This window comes from Bombus flavifrons, chromosome 16, assembly GCF_040668555.2.
Source record: "Bombus flavifrons isolate JBK064 chromosome 16, iyBomFlav1_principal, whole genome shotgun sequence".
Taxonomy (NCBI): Eukaryota; Metazoa; Arthropoda; class Insecta; order Hymenoptera; family Apidae; genus Bombus; species Bombus flavifrons.
Window position 1 is genome coordinate 6,945,285 of NC_138457.1, and position 14,864 is coordinate 6,960,148.

A 14,864-nucleotide genomic window follows, 5' to 3' on the forward strand; every position below is an offset into this window, starting at 1 on the left:
CCAACGAATTAACTTTGTATGGTAATTAAATGATAAAACAAAATCTTTGCAGCAAGACACGTTATCAGTTACAAGTGAAAGGACAATTTAGTTTGATAAATTAGCGTTAACAAATTTGAAATTAGCTTGTTAATAAAATTTTCATAGTTATGTGAAAGTACTATTAAACAGTATAAAATTTGATATACTTGGTCTTAATCGATTTATCGATTTATATGTAAAGGCTTTAATACATAGAATGATGGATATCGATATGGAGAATGATAGATAGATGAATATCTTTTTGTAACCACTGTAGAAAGAATCAGGAAGAGATGAGGAAAGTTAAGGACAAACAGAAAAGTAAGAGAGACTCAAGAAAGGAGCAAAAACTTTAGGACGCTAGAAAAGGACAAGAAGAGGCGAAACAAAATAGGAGAAGGAGAGCCGGTGAGAGCTAGGTAGAGATAAGTAGAATCAGGAAAGGGTAGAGATACTGAGGAAGGGTTAAAATGGCTCAAGATACCAAAAAGAGTAGAAATGAATGGTAAAAAGTGTCAAGAGCCAAGGAAAGGTGAGGGGAACTAAAGAAAAGCAAAAAATCAGAAAAGGATAAGACTAATTAAAAAAAGACGAAAAGGGGGCACAAAGAGGTAGGGTGAGTAGAAAGAAACGGAATTACATGACTACATCGACATCCTGGACCAGTCGCTAAGATGATCAAAAGCCACATACTGTGCCGGATTATCCTAGGTCAGTACGCTTGGTTCTGGTCATCCCGCGCTCCACAGTGTTCTGTACGTTTAATAAGTCTCATTCCAGGCTACGCGCACCAAGAGAATAATTATGGGCTTGCGCAGATCGTTCACCGGGGGTGGGGGTAGGTGGCTAAGGAGAAATAAAGCCTCGAGCCCAGGCGGTGAATGCGGCCACGGATTGCGAAATTTCCCCGGCCCGTTTCGTCCTCCCGGTTAATCGTAGGACCTCCATCCGAGTCAACCTGCTCTCTTGTCCTTCCTGTTTACGGTAAGCTCTTTGATCTCGCGTCTCTCATTCATCAACGCGATGATTGAAATAATAAACCAGTGACGAATCGTAATTCCGGGATGTGTGTGTGTTGAGATATTTTTTTTCTGGGACTTGGTGTTTTTCAGGACACGTTGGAATATTGGCAGCTGCTCGCGACGTTTTCCTGGATGCTGAGGCATGCGCCCTAAAAACTCTGGAATTGATGTATTGCAGAGCGCAGGTACAAATGAGACAAGTTTCGCGTGTGTGGATCGTATCCACGCTTCCTGTCCGTGATACGCGAACACTCGCATGTTCGAAAAAGAATTCTCTCACTCCATTTCATCTAGGTATCTCTCATGTACCCCTGTTTGTACTTTCTTTCATGGCTTTTGTAGATCTGCATTTATTACCTGCTGTGGACAGCGACGCTTACCTTAGAACAGGAAACCAGTACCGCGAAAAATTGGGACTGCCCTGCAGAATGCATTTGCCTATCTCCGAAGCAGGTAATTATAGGATGCTTATAAAACAGGAAACAGCAATTTCATTGGATCTTTCCTAAAATACTAAAAATTCGTAACATAACAAGGTAAAGGAATTGAAGTTTAATTTGACATGGATTAAGAGCTTAATAGGAATTAGTTTTCCGTGTTTATCCGCAATTAATTAGGCTTCCGAAAGAGATATGCGTTACATAGAGTACCAGCCAATCGCATGCTACACTACTCCATGTGCGGTCACAATGGTCTTTGAGGATTAGAAGGCAAAGCCTAGCTGAACATAGTCGTGCACGTAGGGATTCCAAGAGGAAAGCAAGATTCCAGCAAATTAATTAGCCACCAAGAAATCAAATGCAGCATCATAACATAATTTACTACCAAAAAGAAAAACATAAACGGCTTTTCTAAAAATGAGAATCTTCTTTTCAAAGTATCAAAAAAAAAAATTCTCTTTTCTTTTTCAAAAAATAACGGACCAACAAATTTTACAGGTTCTCTGCAATACAGGTGGGTTAAAAGACATTCCTACCCAGCAGCTGCCACAAACAGTGGAGGAGCTCTCCCTGACAAAGAACAACTTCCCGGTAATAAAAGGCGACGCATTCGCCGGCTTGAGAGTGCTGCGAAAGCTGACGATGGATGGTAACAACATTTCAACCATACGTCCATTCGCATTTCGAGGTTTGAGCAAGTTACGTGAACTCTCCATTCAACATACACCTCTACCATTCATCGAGAAATTCTCTTTCGCCGCTCTACAAAACGTATCATTATTATTATTGGCGAACAACAAGATACGATACATCGAAGGCTACTCATTCGCCGGGACCTCCAATGTCCGTTTAATTCTATTGAGCAATAACCCGTTGCTCAGAATTCAAAGCCACGCGTTTTCAGGCTTGACGAACGTGGTTCGCCTGATATTCCCATCAGGAATAAGAACCATCGAGCCGGACGCATTCGATGGCCTCCAGTATATTGGTCTCCTAAAGTTGACCTACATGGACCTGTCTTCCCTTCAATCTTACACATTCCGTGGCTTGTCCTATGTACAATCGTTGAACATTCAGGAAAGCGATTTGGGCATCGTCGAGAAGGATGCCTTCACTGGGCTCACCCACGTTGATCGACTGAATATCGTAAATAACAAGATCGATCTGATCGAGAAATTGTTTCTACGATACGAGAACAATATAGATATGTTAAGATTCCATGGGAATCACGTATTGGAGGCGCCTCGACATGTCAAAGACATCAACCTGGAAGTGAATTCTATCAGCGCCATTGATAACCACTTTCCCTGCGACTGTCAGGCTCACAATGTATTGGACAGCGATTTTGTCAATGGCACTGTTAGCGAATTTCAGAAGAGAAATTATTGTATCTCGCCAATCGAGTACAACGGGAAACACATGGACCTAGTAGACTTCGGACTAGTCGCCAGATGCTACGACAACGTTGTGCAGGACAACTTGGGCTCCGGCGTCGTTGGGATCTTCACGCTGCCAACCACTCTGTTCCTCATTCTTCTGTTCCCCATGAATTTATTCCAGTGAACCCAGGTCTGCTTCATAAGGGTTAGACAAGAGAATTTTCGAAAGTAACGTATACCAAACTTTTCCTATAATTCTTTCTCATTTAAATATTTATGTATTTATACACATAATAGATCGTTTCATATAATACAGATAACCTACAAACTGATACATTTTTTTGATCTTATTTCACATAAAACATCGAGATAGATCTACACCAGTTTCAGATCCGATAGAGGTTTAAATATCATTGCGGCTTCATTTCATGAAGTCACTATCAAGAAACTTTTTCTATCGTTCGATTATTATAACTCGTACAATCTTAAGCATGCGACTATGAGCTTTAACTGGCCCATGTAACTGGGCAGGCGAAACTGCATCCATTTGGATTTATTCCGTAAACTAAAGGTGATTCCGAGTAAGTGACTTGTTCACATTTATCACATCATATTATGTTAACCCTTTGTTTTATATGAGCTTTCTTTCAATTATTTTTAACCCATTCGAGGCCAAAATCTTATTAAAAGAAAATTTCCAAGAACTAGCAGGACCAGCTTTTGAAGTTCCTACTAAATTCCTTTTTATCTCAGAATTTAAACCAATATCTATTTCAATTCTTACACAATTTTCCTACCATCTGATTTTTGTAGAAAATTATTTTGCTAGCATCTTCTCGAGACTGGTATCAAGACGCACAAGATGCGTCCGCCTCGAATGTGTTAATTATTCAAGAAATTTGATTGAATGCCTTAATATGGATAATATGTACTGCCACGACTTTTTAATGTACCTTTGAATGTATGAAGCAAAGAGTTAACAACCAGAATTGAATACATAATTTACGTCGATGATAATGAAAGTACATAGGGAGTAAGGATATAATAAGGTGAACTTATGTAAGAAACCTTTGGTGAAAGAGTCAAGTTTTTCCGTAACCCAAGGAAAATAAATAGCGCTACTCGTGTTTTGTCTTAGAAAAAGTTAACTCTCAGTGGAATTCTCAAAATATTTTACATTTGCCAGTATTTTTTATCATTTATTGAATACCACATTTATTATTATTGAATTTGGGAAATTAGTTGAAAATATCTCGATTCTCTGAGAGTTAACCAATCATGTGAATTCTACATGTGCGTAGTCTTCCTTAGGTAAAGAAACCGCTCTAATAAAAAATTCGATTTTGTTATGTATATTTGAAAAGAGTAATATGAAGTTCTTCAGGATAGTTTATCTTCAGATTTTTATTTATTTTTAATAAAAAATAAGATATATTTCGCGGCCTAAATTATTTCCTTTTACTGATTATAAATTTGTATTATTTTAATACGTACAAGAATAAGGGCTATTTACAAATATTTCATTGTTTCACCGAAGTTTAAACTAAAAGTCTAAAACCGTGCTTTTAACTACGAAAAAAACGAAAAGAGAGAAACGTTTTTTCTCTTGTCATTTGTAATGTAAAGTCTGCGTGGCCTTCGGTCAGCATAGTAACCGAGGACCAAACTAGCTTATATTTTTTACCAACATCAACCACATGACGTATAACAAAAAATAATAATATAAAATAATATAATATAATAAATAAAAAATAATCTGTAACCTTTTATTGTAGTTAGAGAGATCTGTCATTTAATAAATGATTAAAGAAAGATTTGCAGCAATTCTTATTGCATAGACTGACAGTAGTGACATATAATTTCTATACAGTGTGTACAAAAGAAATATTTTTACGCAAAAGTAATAACCAGAATTCAAATACTATACAGAAAATTATAACAATTATAACAATATAATTTTATATTAGTTCTTTATTTAAATCAGAACACTCGCTTTTTTCTATAAGCTCTAAATGTGAACACTTTATTTTGGTACAGACTTCACATCAGGAGGGACACCTAGCTGTAATTCTTCAACCTCAAGTCTGTTGGATACATATGGTTCAACTTCCCATGCTATTACTTTTTTAAAATCAGTCGGCGTTATTCCTAAATCTTCCAAAGTTGGTAAATTTGGGTCTATCTTATCATCGGCATGATGCTAAGAAATTAACAAATATTCTACTTAGTTTTAATGGATACACTTATCGATAATTTAAATTAATTACAAGTTTTAAATACTTACAAATTCCAATATTTCCCACGATAAATCTATAGTACGATGTACTGGAGCGATCAATTCTGCAAATGTAGTTTTCAACCAAAAGTATGGGTTAATCTTCATATCTCCTATCACCATGTTGTTTCCGACGTATTTCATTTTGATATCAAACATCATATTAATTAGATTGTTTAATTTGTACCTTTGTGAACTGAAACAAAGTATATTTTATATTTTTATACATATAAGCTTTATTAGCAATATTATGTATATTACATACCCAACAAATTGGTAAGTTTTACCAGCAGTATCAGGATTCCTTATTATCGCCACAAGGCCTGAAATTACATCGTGAATGTACACTGGTTGCTTTTCAGTATCTTCTCCTTTGTGCCACAATGGTATGCTATTGTAAAAGACGGATTTTATGTTATTATAATATTATGGTTCATGTTATTATACATATATGTAGGTCATAAACAATTATAATTGAACATACTATTCGAAGGTCGTTCTATCTGTACTCATATAATGACTAATAAATCTATCCATGGGTCCATATATAACTGATGGCCGAACTATAGTAGCTTCTGGGAATTCTTCTCTCACTGCAACTTCACCTTTCCATTTTGATTTTAACATCTTCGAACCATCTTGTATTATCCTTGGCTTAAAGAAGAGAATAAAATCTGATATCATTAAAAATCATTATTTTAAATATAATTGATAAAAGTAATGATACAAAGTTAGAAAATCACATATCAAAATTAAATTGATATATATATCCAAGCCTTCTACAGAATAAGTTAATAGTATTGAGAAGATAAGAACTAAAAGCTTTAATCTAAAATAATTTTAAAAATTGCATATAATCCTGAATATCACAGTATCATGCTTTAATTTATAACTTTGTTACATCTTATCTACCAACTATATAGTTTAATTCAATTGGCCTACTGTAGGTTTCTCTTCCGCATTTAAGCATGACATGTGAATGAAACGCTCCACATTGCATTTCTTGGCAAGTCTAGCCAATGTTCTTGCTCCTTCTACATGCACATCATCAAAACTGAAATTTGACGTCTCATAAGTTTGACCAATCAAATTAATAACAACATTGGAATATTTTATAGTCCTGATTATTGATTCCTCATCTTTGAGATCAAATGGATGATAGTAGATTTGTCCAAGATCTGCACCTACTTTCAACTCTCTTACGTGATATGGATCACATCTATGTGGAAGAATGAGCTGTAAAAAAGCATTTAACATAAAATATGAATTTTTTAATTAGAAGATTTTTTTTATTCACTTGCCTGAGTTCCAATTTTCCCTAGCCTAATACTTAAGGAATTTCCAACAAAACCACCACATCCAAATATTGTACAAACTATACCATTGAAAGAGCTACGACCGCCAGTACCCCTTTTCAAATTGGCTGTAGTAGGATTTTTAATAACCCTTGGTTGTGAAGAATAATTGTAGCTCTGTACTGCATAAGTGACAGGGCCCACATTTTGATTCTCTACATGTCACAAGTTAAATCATTATTGCAACATAAATATAATATAATTATGTATTATTACATAAGTATAATATAAGTTAATGATGCATTTACAATGTATGTAGATTCTGAAACAATGATTTTGTTCAAATTGCTAGCATGTTATCATTATTGAATTGTCATCGAAATAAAATGATAAACATGTGAAATTAACAAACTTACTTGTCACCCGTACGACTTTGGGAATCCAAGCCGCCATATTTATCATTTGTCGCGAATAGTGATGTACATAGATTCGTAAACGAACGTTACGCTTCCTATGTTAACAGGAAGCAGTAGAGAGATCGCCAATGCAATATTAATAACGTCAGCTCAAAAATGCTATCTAATAGGAAGGACCTATAGCGGCAAACAATCGAACCGGTGCTCTTGGTGAGCAATATGTACATATGCATAGCTGGAGGGGAAATGTGCTTTCGCACTGGGGATCAGCGAAAGATAAGGGTCAAAGCAGAATTCTGTCGAAATTTCAATTTTGGGAAATTCCTGGAATATGACATCACTTGTTGTGTAATTGCCAAAATTTGTGCATTTGTATCCTCGATCAATGGAATTAAAATTTATTCAAAAATGACGATCAAAATCTCATAAATGCTAGGCGCAGCGTTTCGCTACTCGTTTCCCACCCGTTTCAGATCCGATGCAAACGAGTGATCTTTTTCCGTATGATATCGCTACGATCATATGCCTTTCCTTATTCTCCCAGTTGAAAACAACAAAAACAGACATAATATGATTGCAACGATATCGAGCGGACAAAAGTCGGCTCATCTGCATCGAACTTAAGCGTCTATTTTTGGTGCATTCCGTACAGCCTTGTTCGGGCTCACACTTCTTTCGCCAAATATACGTATGTTTCTCTCACTAAAAGCACCCAAGAAAATGTGTGTATATTTCGGGCATTTGACCACTGGGGGGCTGTAATTCGTAGAGCGTATTTTTTACATGATCACATGAATGTTGGTTGAATTCCTTTCATGCTCTTCCGCTATCTCCTTGCTCATCTTTGTCTAAAAAAAATTAATTTGTGTTTCATTTGGCATAAATGCAAAATTCAAAATAGAGTCCTGTCCTGTTAATGTAATTTGATTTTTTCCTATTAATATTATGTAATATTAAGTAAATGCGGAGGATGAATTAGAGCATGCAAGGAAAACTAAAGAAACGAAACTAAATTACAGAAGTTTCTTCGATCAGTCACTAATAATTTTGAGCGCAGCATAATTGAAATAAATTTTTATATTATACTGTTCATATGTAATATTTGATTAGTAACTCAGTATTATTAGTATCAATATAAGTTACAATGTCATCTTACACAATTTAGCGCGAAGTAAATAATATTTTTTCCCAATGCGATGTATTTCGTATATATATTATTACATATCACAGATTATATATTATATTGAAAATTATATTTAATGTGAATTATTGTGTATTTCTCTAAATTTATTAAATAAACCAATATTCTTAAAGGGAATATGTACAAGCTGGTATTATATATTTCATACACGTGTATAACTGAAATTTATAACTAAGGCATATGTAACGTGAATATAATGCGTATAGTAAATGTAATGCAATGAATCTAATAAATGTAATAAAGAAGGATATAAACAAAGAGTATAAAATGAGAGGTATATAACAAGTAAAAACTTCATACTCAATTTTATTGTATTTTATCTTTATGATTATTAATTTTACTATATCGCAAAAACATATAGTAATAAACCACCCAAGAATAAGTTACTCCTATGGCGCAATATAAAGAAGTAAGAGCTAGAGGCAAAAACGGTAATTTTTCACCGAATATTAATTTGTGTATAATGGTTTCATACACTGTTAATACCGGCAAATTAATCACATATATATATTCGTAAAAGTAAAGAAAGTTTACATTGAACTTCCGAGAGAAAGCTAGAAAACCTGCACTCATAAATACCAAAAGTACCAAAATCTTTAATGGAGTTAAATTACTTGGATAAAGTAAGGGTAAAAGGGCAGTGTGGCCTGCACTGCTTAAAATTAGATAAATTCTAGCATCATTCTTATCAGTTGCTGCTAGTACACTAAAATATACATAAGAATTAATTGATTATGTTTAATTAATTCCATTTCCTTTTTCATTTACTTACCACAGTGGTATAATAGCAGTTAAAATAGCTTTCTCATGTACATGCCAACCAAACATGAAAGAACACAAAACACAGAGAACTAAACATCGTACAAACTGCTTTGGATTCATATACTCTTTTTTACATAATAAGCAGTATAATGCAGGCTGTAATATATGCAATACTTTTATTTATTAATAATATTATCAACAATTGAAAAGCTTATTACTCACCATCATAGTGAAAATAGTTAATAGAAATGTTACAATTGGCGTAGGAGTTGGTAAAACTAAAAATGATTGTTCTTGCACTAAACCACCAGTCATGACTGCTGATCTTGTAACTTTTAACCATCCTAATTGCTTTAAAATTAAAGATGCTATTTTATCTATACCTATATACAATGCCCAAGCATTTGCTGCCCAGTATGCATGTACTAAACCCCTTTTGAATGGGAAGAGTCTTGAAATTATCTAAAATAATCATAATTACTTAAGGAGAAAGAATATGATTTAACATTATTATTTACCTGAGGTAACTGTGAGGCAAATGGGCCAAAAGAAATTATTAAAGTAATAATAACTATGCTTCCAAGCATATACAAACGTCTAAAGAATGAACCTCCATTCATGCAATATGATCTCAGTAGCCAGACTAGAAATGCTGGTGCCACGTACAAATAAATATGTTTTAGATTTAATAGCAAAGCAAACCACAGTGTTCCAAATAAGATAGCCTTCTAAAAAGTAAACTGCTTAGCCTTTATGTAGAAACAAAATGTTTCCTTATATATTTACCTGTTTATTTATTTTAGAAACATTTGCAATAGCAAGTAGAAGAATACCAAGTAAGAATCCATTGTATTGAAAATGTACATGATCCACTAGGAGTAATCCCATATTACATAAAGAAAAAACTATGAAGATCACATATTCATCAAAGGTTGTACAAAATACTTTGCCAACTCTAGAGGGAATTTAAAGTATAGAATATATTTTAAATATTACTTTTTGAATGAAGAATGATAATAATGCATTAAGAACTTACTCTTTAACTCCATAAGCATATACTAAATCTAAAAATATAACAGTGCCTCTTTGGAAAAGGATAGTATTGGAGGATGCGTAATTTAGATTTTCAACCTTGAGCATATTATGATCTATGAGTCGTGCTATATGACTGAGAAAGTATTCAAACCATGCAAACAATGGTGGATAATCCAAGGTCCATTGTGAAGTGGCATTCATGTACCATTCTTTGAGTGGCAAACTATGTGTTATGGCAAGCCAGTTGCGGTGAACTTCAAAATCTGTGGAATGACTAAAAATCAAATGATGCATATATGGTTACATTATGTGATCAAAGTGTATACAGATAACAAAAAGTGATCAAAGAGGTATACAATTTATTTAAACACTAAAAAAACATACTATGTAGGCATTAGAAGTACTTTGAGGCACGAGACGAGTAGTAATACACGAAAAACAATTTTGTTTGCGTCCCATTCCTCCAACGTTGAATTCATTTTTTGCACCTTTTTCGGTGCAAAAACATCTTTGTTACTCGAAATATCCATCATTAAAAAGGGCTTTACGTGGCATTTTTCTACAACTTCGACAAATTTAGCGGTTACTCAGTGCTGCCAACCATTGTTGATTTAATGTTCATCTTATATAGTAATTTTTTTACATAAATAGAAATGAAATATAAGTAAAAAAAGGGGATTTAATAATAGGGATAGAAAGAATTCATTAGACCATAGATAATTTTTTCTACAAAAAATAGTTCCATTGTTATTTAATTTATAACATCAGTATTATTAAATATCAATTTTCCATAATTTTGCTATTTTACAATGCAACTTACAATGTAGAAAAGAGAAATCTTCGTAATATTGAAAATGCAATTTCACGATGTTTAATCCTTTAAGTACCAAATTAGGAAGAACTGAACCAAATGGATCGGTAACAATTTACAAAATAAACACATTAGATTGCCATGTAAGTTATTTTTTCGCAAAATTCCGAACATATCTATAACATAAATACAAATGAAATTTATGATATAAATAAATAAGCAAATTATTTTTTTCGGTCATAACTTGCTTGTAAACACTACGAAAATCTGGCACTGAAAGGATTAAGAGAATTTTCCCTAATACTCATGGCGATTCTCACGTAACTACAAAAGACATTATCTGTTCCTTTTAACAAATTAAGAAAACAAACGTTAGCGAGATATGTACATCAGTCGGTCGCAGTGATCAAGGACTGCGCTTCTAACAGGCTTTTCGTAGCAAGAATGGAGCTGTTCATGATTGGGGTGCTCACTATATTCCCAGATTTCTTATTTGAAAACGGATAGAAGCTATCGATATTCATCTGAACGGAGTAGCTGTTTGATTTACCAGTAGGCGATCCGCAATTACCATTTATGTTCATCTTCAACTGATTCACATCATTCCGTAGTAGCCTAGCATAAAGCTCAATATGATTCCGACCACCATTATGAATCTCCAGTGTTGGTATCCATCGAAAGTAACACTGAGTCCAAAGTTCTAGATTCGCAACATTGTACAGGGGTTTTATCACACATTTCTCCTTGGAGTCTGTCTCGGGGGGATTGTAAAGGGGATTATCAAATAATAAAATATCTTGGTCGCTGAATTGCTCTCTCCAATCCCACACACTTCTTAGAACAAGAGGTTTCTCTGGATCCTAAAAGACATTTATTTTTAAGATTAATAAGAAGTTACTTATACGCTTACACTCCTTGAAAATGTTAGATATTAAATATAAGATTAATATTTCTATACTCTGTCCAATGAGTTGAAGACATCTAAATAAACCTAGTTTACTATGTTGGTAGTCATTAGTAAATTATGAAGTTTGTTGTTTCCTTGATTAATTGTTGGTTTTGATCACATTTATTTATGTTTCCTAACTCAACTCCCTGAACAAAGTGTATACTAAATACTATATTAAATACTAAGATAGTATATTGAATGATAAAAGATTTTAAATAAATTACCGTAGCTGCCGCAACTCGGTCTTTCTCGCAGTTAAAAATGAACGTATCGAAAATGGAAACATGGGCAGCATCCCACAAAGTTGTCAGGTACGTTTCCGTGAACTCGAATTCCGCGGGAAATTGTTGACTCAATTGCCAGACACAGTCAAGGTATAAAAGGAGCAACGGAGACTATTGAGGAAAGAAAGAGAAGAATAAAATTTTTTGATTTATAGACAATTAAAATCATATTAATTTACCTTCTCTGAAGTCCTCTTAGAAATATGACCTAATCTATCACAGAATGGATGTCCACCTGCAACCCATTCTTTTTGCAAAAGAGACTGGAACCCATTTATGGTTCGAAAATAAGGATCAAGTAACAATTGAACTAAGCTCGATACAATACAACAAAGGTCTGTGCCAGCACCTTCTAAAAAATTAATCTTATTGAAATAAAGATAAAAAAAAGAATTATATTGTATTGTTACCTTGTAAAATAACAGAGAATCCTAAATGAAGGTGTTCACAGGCTTCAACAGCTTTTTGTAAACAGTATGATACATGCTTTAACCATTTTGTGTTCTCTACTAACGAATAAAAATTATTATCCTGTAACCAAAACTGCCTAATGTTTTCTGAAATAGATAATAAATAATTACAATACTTATTGTAGAATTCACGGTTTCAATAAATAAATTGAATTTACCTGGAGAGCACAGGCTGACAAATTTTGAAAAAGCTAATGCTATTAACTTCACGCTAATACCTTTATTTAGCTCTAAAACGATTGGTGGCATTTTTTGCGGATGACTTTTACGAACGTTCTCGAACATAATGTTTTCTTGTATTCTATTGGTAACTAACGGCGAAAGTTCGGACATTTTTACTAATGCTGCACCACGCGCATTCGACCAAGACCAAATTGGTGGACGGTTACCTTGAAAGCGCTTAGCTGCATCTATTAGCTGACCATCGGTAATCGATGCCGGTATAATTATATATCGAGACAAGCTATAATAAAGTTTACATTACTGTGAATTGTTCAACGCACGATAGAATATTTAATAATTAGACTACGGATTTTTATGCAAATATTTTTGAGAATATAATGAAAACAGTAGAATCTCGGCAGAAAATTGTTTTACCTACCAAGTATTATAAAAGGCACTATACTTCGGATATTTTTTTTATTTTGTCATATTATGAGCATTTTATGCGTTTTTGCACTTTCATATTTCGTATAAATGCATAAAACTCCGCAATCTGTTAATGATCAATTATATTTACCTACGACAAAGCTTGAAGTCTATATTAACGGTAGATAGTCTCCAAAATTTTCTGAGTTTTTCATTGTGTATGGTGCGTTCCAATTCGTTATGCCAATCCGAAATATCCCGAAACAAACGAACAGCTTTGTCAAGACTACTATAATAAGCTTCTCTGAAATCAAATGAAAGAAGAATAAATCATTTTGTAGTTTCAAAACTGTAGTTTAAAATATTTATCTGAAAAACTAACTGGTAATCATAACCAAATAACAACTGGTGTCTGCTAGGGAAAGCATGATGTAATAATGCTTGCAGAAGATTCTTCCCATCTCCGATAGGTGAAAATTTGAAAGAAAAGGACCATGTACGTAAATTCTAAAACCCATAACGTATTTTTCGATTAAAATGAAAAACGCGTAACAGATAATGCATCATTCATAACAATGTATGGAAAACAATTACTTTACAAATAATAAATATCCCTTTTACTTTAGATGGTACAATATTTCCGGGTATCAGTTTTCTTTTCTTATCTCCTACAGTTACATAAATATCTTCTATGTTTGTTAAACATGTGTCCATATACCCATAAAGATGATTTTGTTGACGAGCCACATCCTGCAAGTAAAATACGTCTTAACAACTTTTAACAAGAAAACCGCAATTATGTTGATACATTTAGGCTTTGTAAACTTCCCAAAATTGACTTACTTCTCCATTTGTCTCATCAGTCGTAACAAAAGTAAGTTTGAAATTTGTAACAGATAGAATGCCAGATGTTCCTTGATTTAAATCACTAACAGGTGAGAACATGAGGACATTTTGTGCTTTGGTGATGAAGATTTCACCTGGTAACAACTTAATATTGTTCTCGGATACAGAATTACGTCGACTAGAACCTAGTGGCTGCACATAATTCATGAGAACATCGTTAAATTCAATAAAAAATTAAGTAAATACGTTTTTTAATATATATTGAGACACTAAGAAAATTCATATAATATACTCCTAGAAAAGTAGAAAACATCCTGTATATTTTCAGCAGACTTGGGCACTGTTTCTTTGAAATGAAAATAGTAAATAAAAATAATAATAATTACTACAAATAAGATAACAAGTAGTAAAATAATTTATTTTTCAAATATGTTGTTATTTGAATAAAATCATCTAAGATAATGTAACAAAACAAATAATAAATAAAATAGAAATTATATTTCAATAGCTATTTGCATAAAAGCTTATTTTAATAATGTCCAGCCCTGATTTCCAGTATCCGAGATAGAGGTTATGTCTGAATGTTTACATAAAATTGTATCTGACAATTACCTGCATCTCGTGTTCCTCCAGTCCAACATAACTTATGAAATTATTGCAACTTTTGCTTTCCATCGCAAACGTTTGAACGATTGCTGTCGATTGATGAGAACTAAAACCATAGAAATGAAAAATTCGCTCGGTGCACGATTCCTGCTTTTTTATTAGTTTCCCCTTAATTCCATTCTCGTCTGATCGTGCGAATTATCATTGTAAATTGAATGCGGGACATTGTTACGTTTATACAAAGAAATTCACTTCTTGACCCGGAACAAAATCATGATAGAATCTCCCGTTTCAACCATCCTGAATAATTCTTTCTACGGTTTCCTCTTCGTCCGTCGCTTTCGCGTTCGTTCATTGCTATAGTCTTTCAGCCTGTATTTGTCACTGTTACCGTGCATACAATTTTGCATCGTGTAACACGGACATTCGTTATCTTGTCAAATTTTATTTAGGATAAGATATAT

At 33.5% G+C, this 14,864-nt stretch overlaps 4 protein-coding genes across 9 annotated transcripts; 1 reads left to right on the forward strand and 3 right to left on the reverse strand.

Annotated features, from left to right (window-relative positions):
• The first annotated feature begins 295 nt into the window (after positions 1-295).
• On the forward strand, positions 296-4,296 carry LOC138188313 (leucine-rich repeat-containing protein 15). Of its 3 annotated transcripts, none has more exons than XM_069129966.1 (5): positions 296-732; positions 802-1,005; positions 1,134-1,228; positions 1,386-1,496; positions 1,982-4,296. In XM_069129966.1, the coding sequence occupies exons 2-5, from the start codon at positions 903-905 to the stop codon at positions 3,044-3,046; spliced, it is 1,374 nt and encodes a 457-aa protein (XP_068986067.1). In that variant the 5' UTR covers positions 296-732; positions 802-902; the 3' UTR covers positions 3,047-4,296. The 3 variants fall into 3 exon arrangements, with proteins under 3 accessions (XP_068986067.1, XP_068986068.1, XP_068986069.1); XM_069129967.1 differs by having other exon boundaries at positions 296-429; positions 840-1,005; XM_069129968.1 differs by lacking the exon at positions 296-732 and having other exon boundaries at positions 819-1,006; positions 1,137-1,228.
• A 519-nt stretch (positions 4,297-4,815) lies between these two features.
• On the reverse strand, positions 4,816-7,066 carry ND-39 (NADH:ubiquinone oxidoreductase subunit 39). The gene is made up of 7 exons (XM_069129970.1): positions 6,849-7,066; positions 6,439-6,647; positions 6,080-6,373; positions 5,622-5,791; positions 5,403-5,528; positions 5,147-5,333; positions 4,816-5,062 (listed from the first exon to the last, which is right to left on the reverse strand). The coding sequence occupies exons 1-7, from the start codon at positions 6,892-6,894 to the stop codon at positions 4,886-4,888; spliced, it is 1,209 nt and encodes a 402-aa protein (XP_068986071.1). The 5' UTR covers positions 6,895-7,066; the 3' UTR covers positions 4,816-4,885.
• Positions 7,067-8,349: 1,283 nt separating this feature from the next.
• Positions 8,350-10,552, reverse strand: xit (ALG6/ALG8 family glucosyltransferase xit). 3 transcript variants are annotated; one of them, XM_069130372.1, is made up of 7 exons: positions 10,231-10,552; positions 9,848-10,120; positions 9,598-9,766; positions 9,330-9,536; positions 9,034-9,273; positions 8,822-8,967; positions 8,350-8,755 (listed from the first exon to the last, which is right to left on the reverse strand). In XM_069130372.1, exons 1-7 carry the CDS (start codon positions 10,377-10,379, stop codon positions 8,356-8,358), a joined length of 1,584 nt encoding a protein of 527 aa, XP_068986473.1. In that variant the 5' UTR covers positions 10,380-10,552; the 3' UTR covers positions 8,350-8,355. The 3 variants fall into 3 exon arrangements, with proteins under 3 accessions (XP_068986473.1, XP_068986472.1, XP_068986475.1); XM_069130371.1 differs by having other exon boundaries at positions 9,330-9,539; XM_069130374.1 differs by having other exon boundaries at positions 9,330-9,539; positions 9,848-10,109; positions 10,231-10,370.
• A 114-nt stretch (positions 10,553-10,666) lies between these two features.
• Positions 10,667-14,781, reverse strand: LOC138188498 (myotubularin-related protein 10-B). Of its 2 annotated transcripts, none has more exons than XM_069130370.1 (10): positions 14,407-14,781; positions 13,792-13,986; positions 13,543-13,698; positions 13,331-13,455; positions 13,100-13,252; positions 12,519-12,823; positions 12,301-12,447; positions 12,070-12,239; positions 11,831-12,001; positions 10,667-11,517 (listed from the first exon to the last, which is right to left on the reverse strand). In XM_069130370.1, exons 1-10 carry the CDS (start codon positions 14,467-14,469, stop codon positions 11,047-11,049), a joined length of 1,956 nt encoding a protein of 651 aa, XP_068986471.1. In that variant the 5' UTR covers positions 14,470-14,781; the 3' UTR covers positions 10,667-11,046. The 2 variants fall into 2 exon arrangements, with proteins under 2 accessions (XP_068986471.1, XP_068986470.1); XM_069130369.1 differs by having other exon boundaries at positions 12,070-12,242; positions 14,407-14,780.
• Positions 14,782-14,864: the final 83 nt, after the last annotated feature.

Excerpts from the sequence above, each read along its gene's own strand:
- LOC138188313 (XM_069129966.1), top strand. The coding sequence starts at position 903 with ATGCGGCCACGGATTGCGAAATTTCCCCGGCCCGTTTCGTCCTCCCGG. Across the intron at positions 1,006-1,133 it reads TCTTGTCCTTCCTGTTTACG|GACACGTTGGAATATTGGCA; the intron begins GTAAGCTCTTTG and ends GGTGTTTTTCAG. Across the intron at positions 1,229-1,385 it reads TGATGTATTGCAGAGCGCAG|ATCTGCATTTATTACCTGCT; the intron begins GTACAAATGAGA and ends TGGCTTTTGTAG.
- ND-39 (XM_069129970.1), bottom strand. The coding sequence starts at position 6,894 with ATGATAAATATGGCGGCTTGGATTCCCAAAGTCGTACGGGTGACAA. Across the intron at positions 6,648-6,848 it reads CAAAGTCGTACGGGTGACAA|AGAATCAAAATGTGGGCCCT; the intron begins GTAAGTTTGTTA and ends TGTGACATGTAG. Across the intron at positions 5,792-6,079 it reads ATGCGGAAGAGAAACCTACA|CCAAGGATAATACAAGATGG; the intron begins GTAGGCCAATTG and ends CTCTTCTTTAAG.
- xit (XM_069130371.1), bottom strand. The coding sequence starts at position 10,379 with ATGATGGATATTTCGAGTAACAAAGATGTTTTTGCACCGAAAAAGGTG. Across the intron at positions 9,767-9,847 it reads TATGCTTATGGAGTTAAAGA|AGTTGGCAAAGTATTTTGTA; the intron begins GTAAGTTCTTAA and ends AATTCCCTCTAG. Across the intron at positions 9,274-9,329 it reads TTGCCTCACAGTTACCTCAG|ATAATTTCAAGACTCTTCCC; the intron begins GTAAATAATAAT and ends TGATTATTTTAG.
- LOC138188498 (XM_069130369.1), bottom strand. The coding sequence starts at position 14,469 with ATGGAAAGCAAAAGTTGCAATAATTTCATAAGTTATGTTGGACTGGAG. Across the intron at positions 13,253-13,330 it reads TTATTTGGTTATGATTACCA|AGAAGCTTATTATAGTAGTC; the intron begins GTTAGTTTTTCA and ends ATTTGATTTCAG. Across the intron at positions 12,002-12,069 it reads CTAAGAGGACTTCAGAGAAG|TCTCCGTTGCTCCTTTTATA; the intron begins GTAAATTAATAT and ends TTTCCTCAATAG.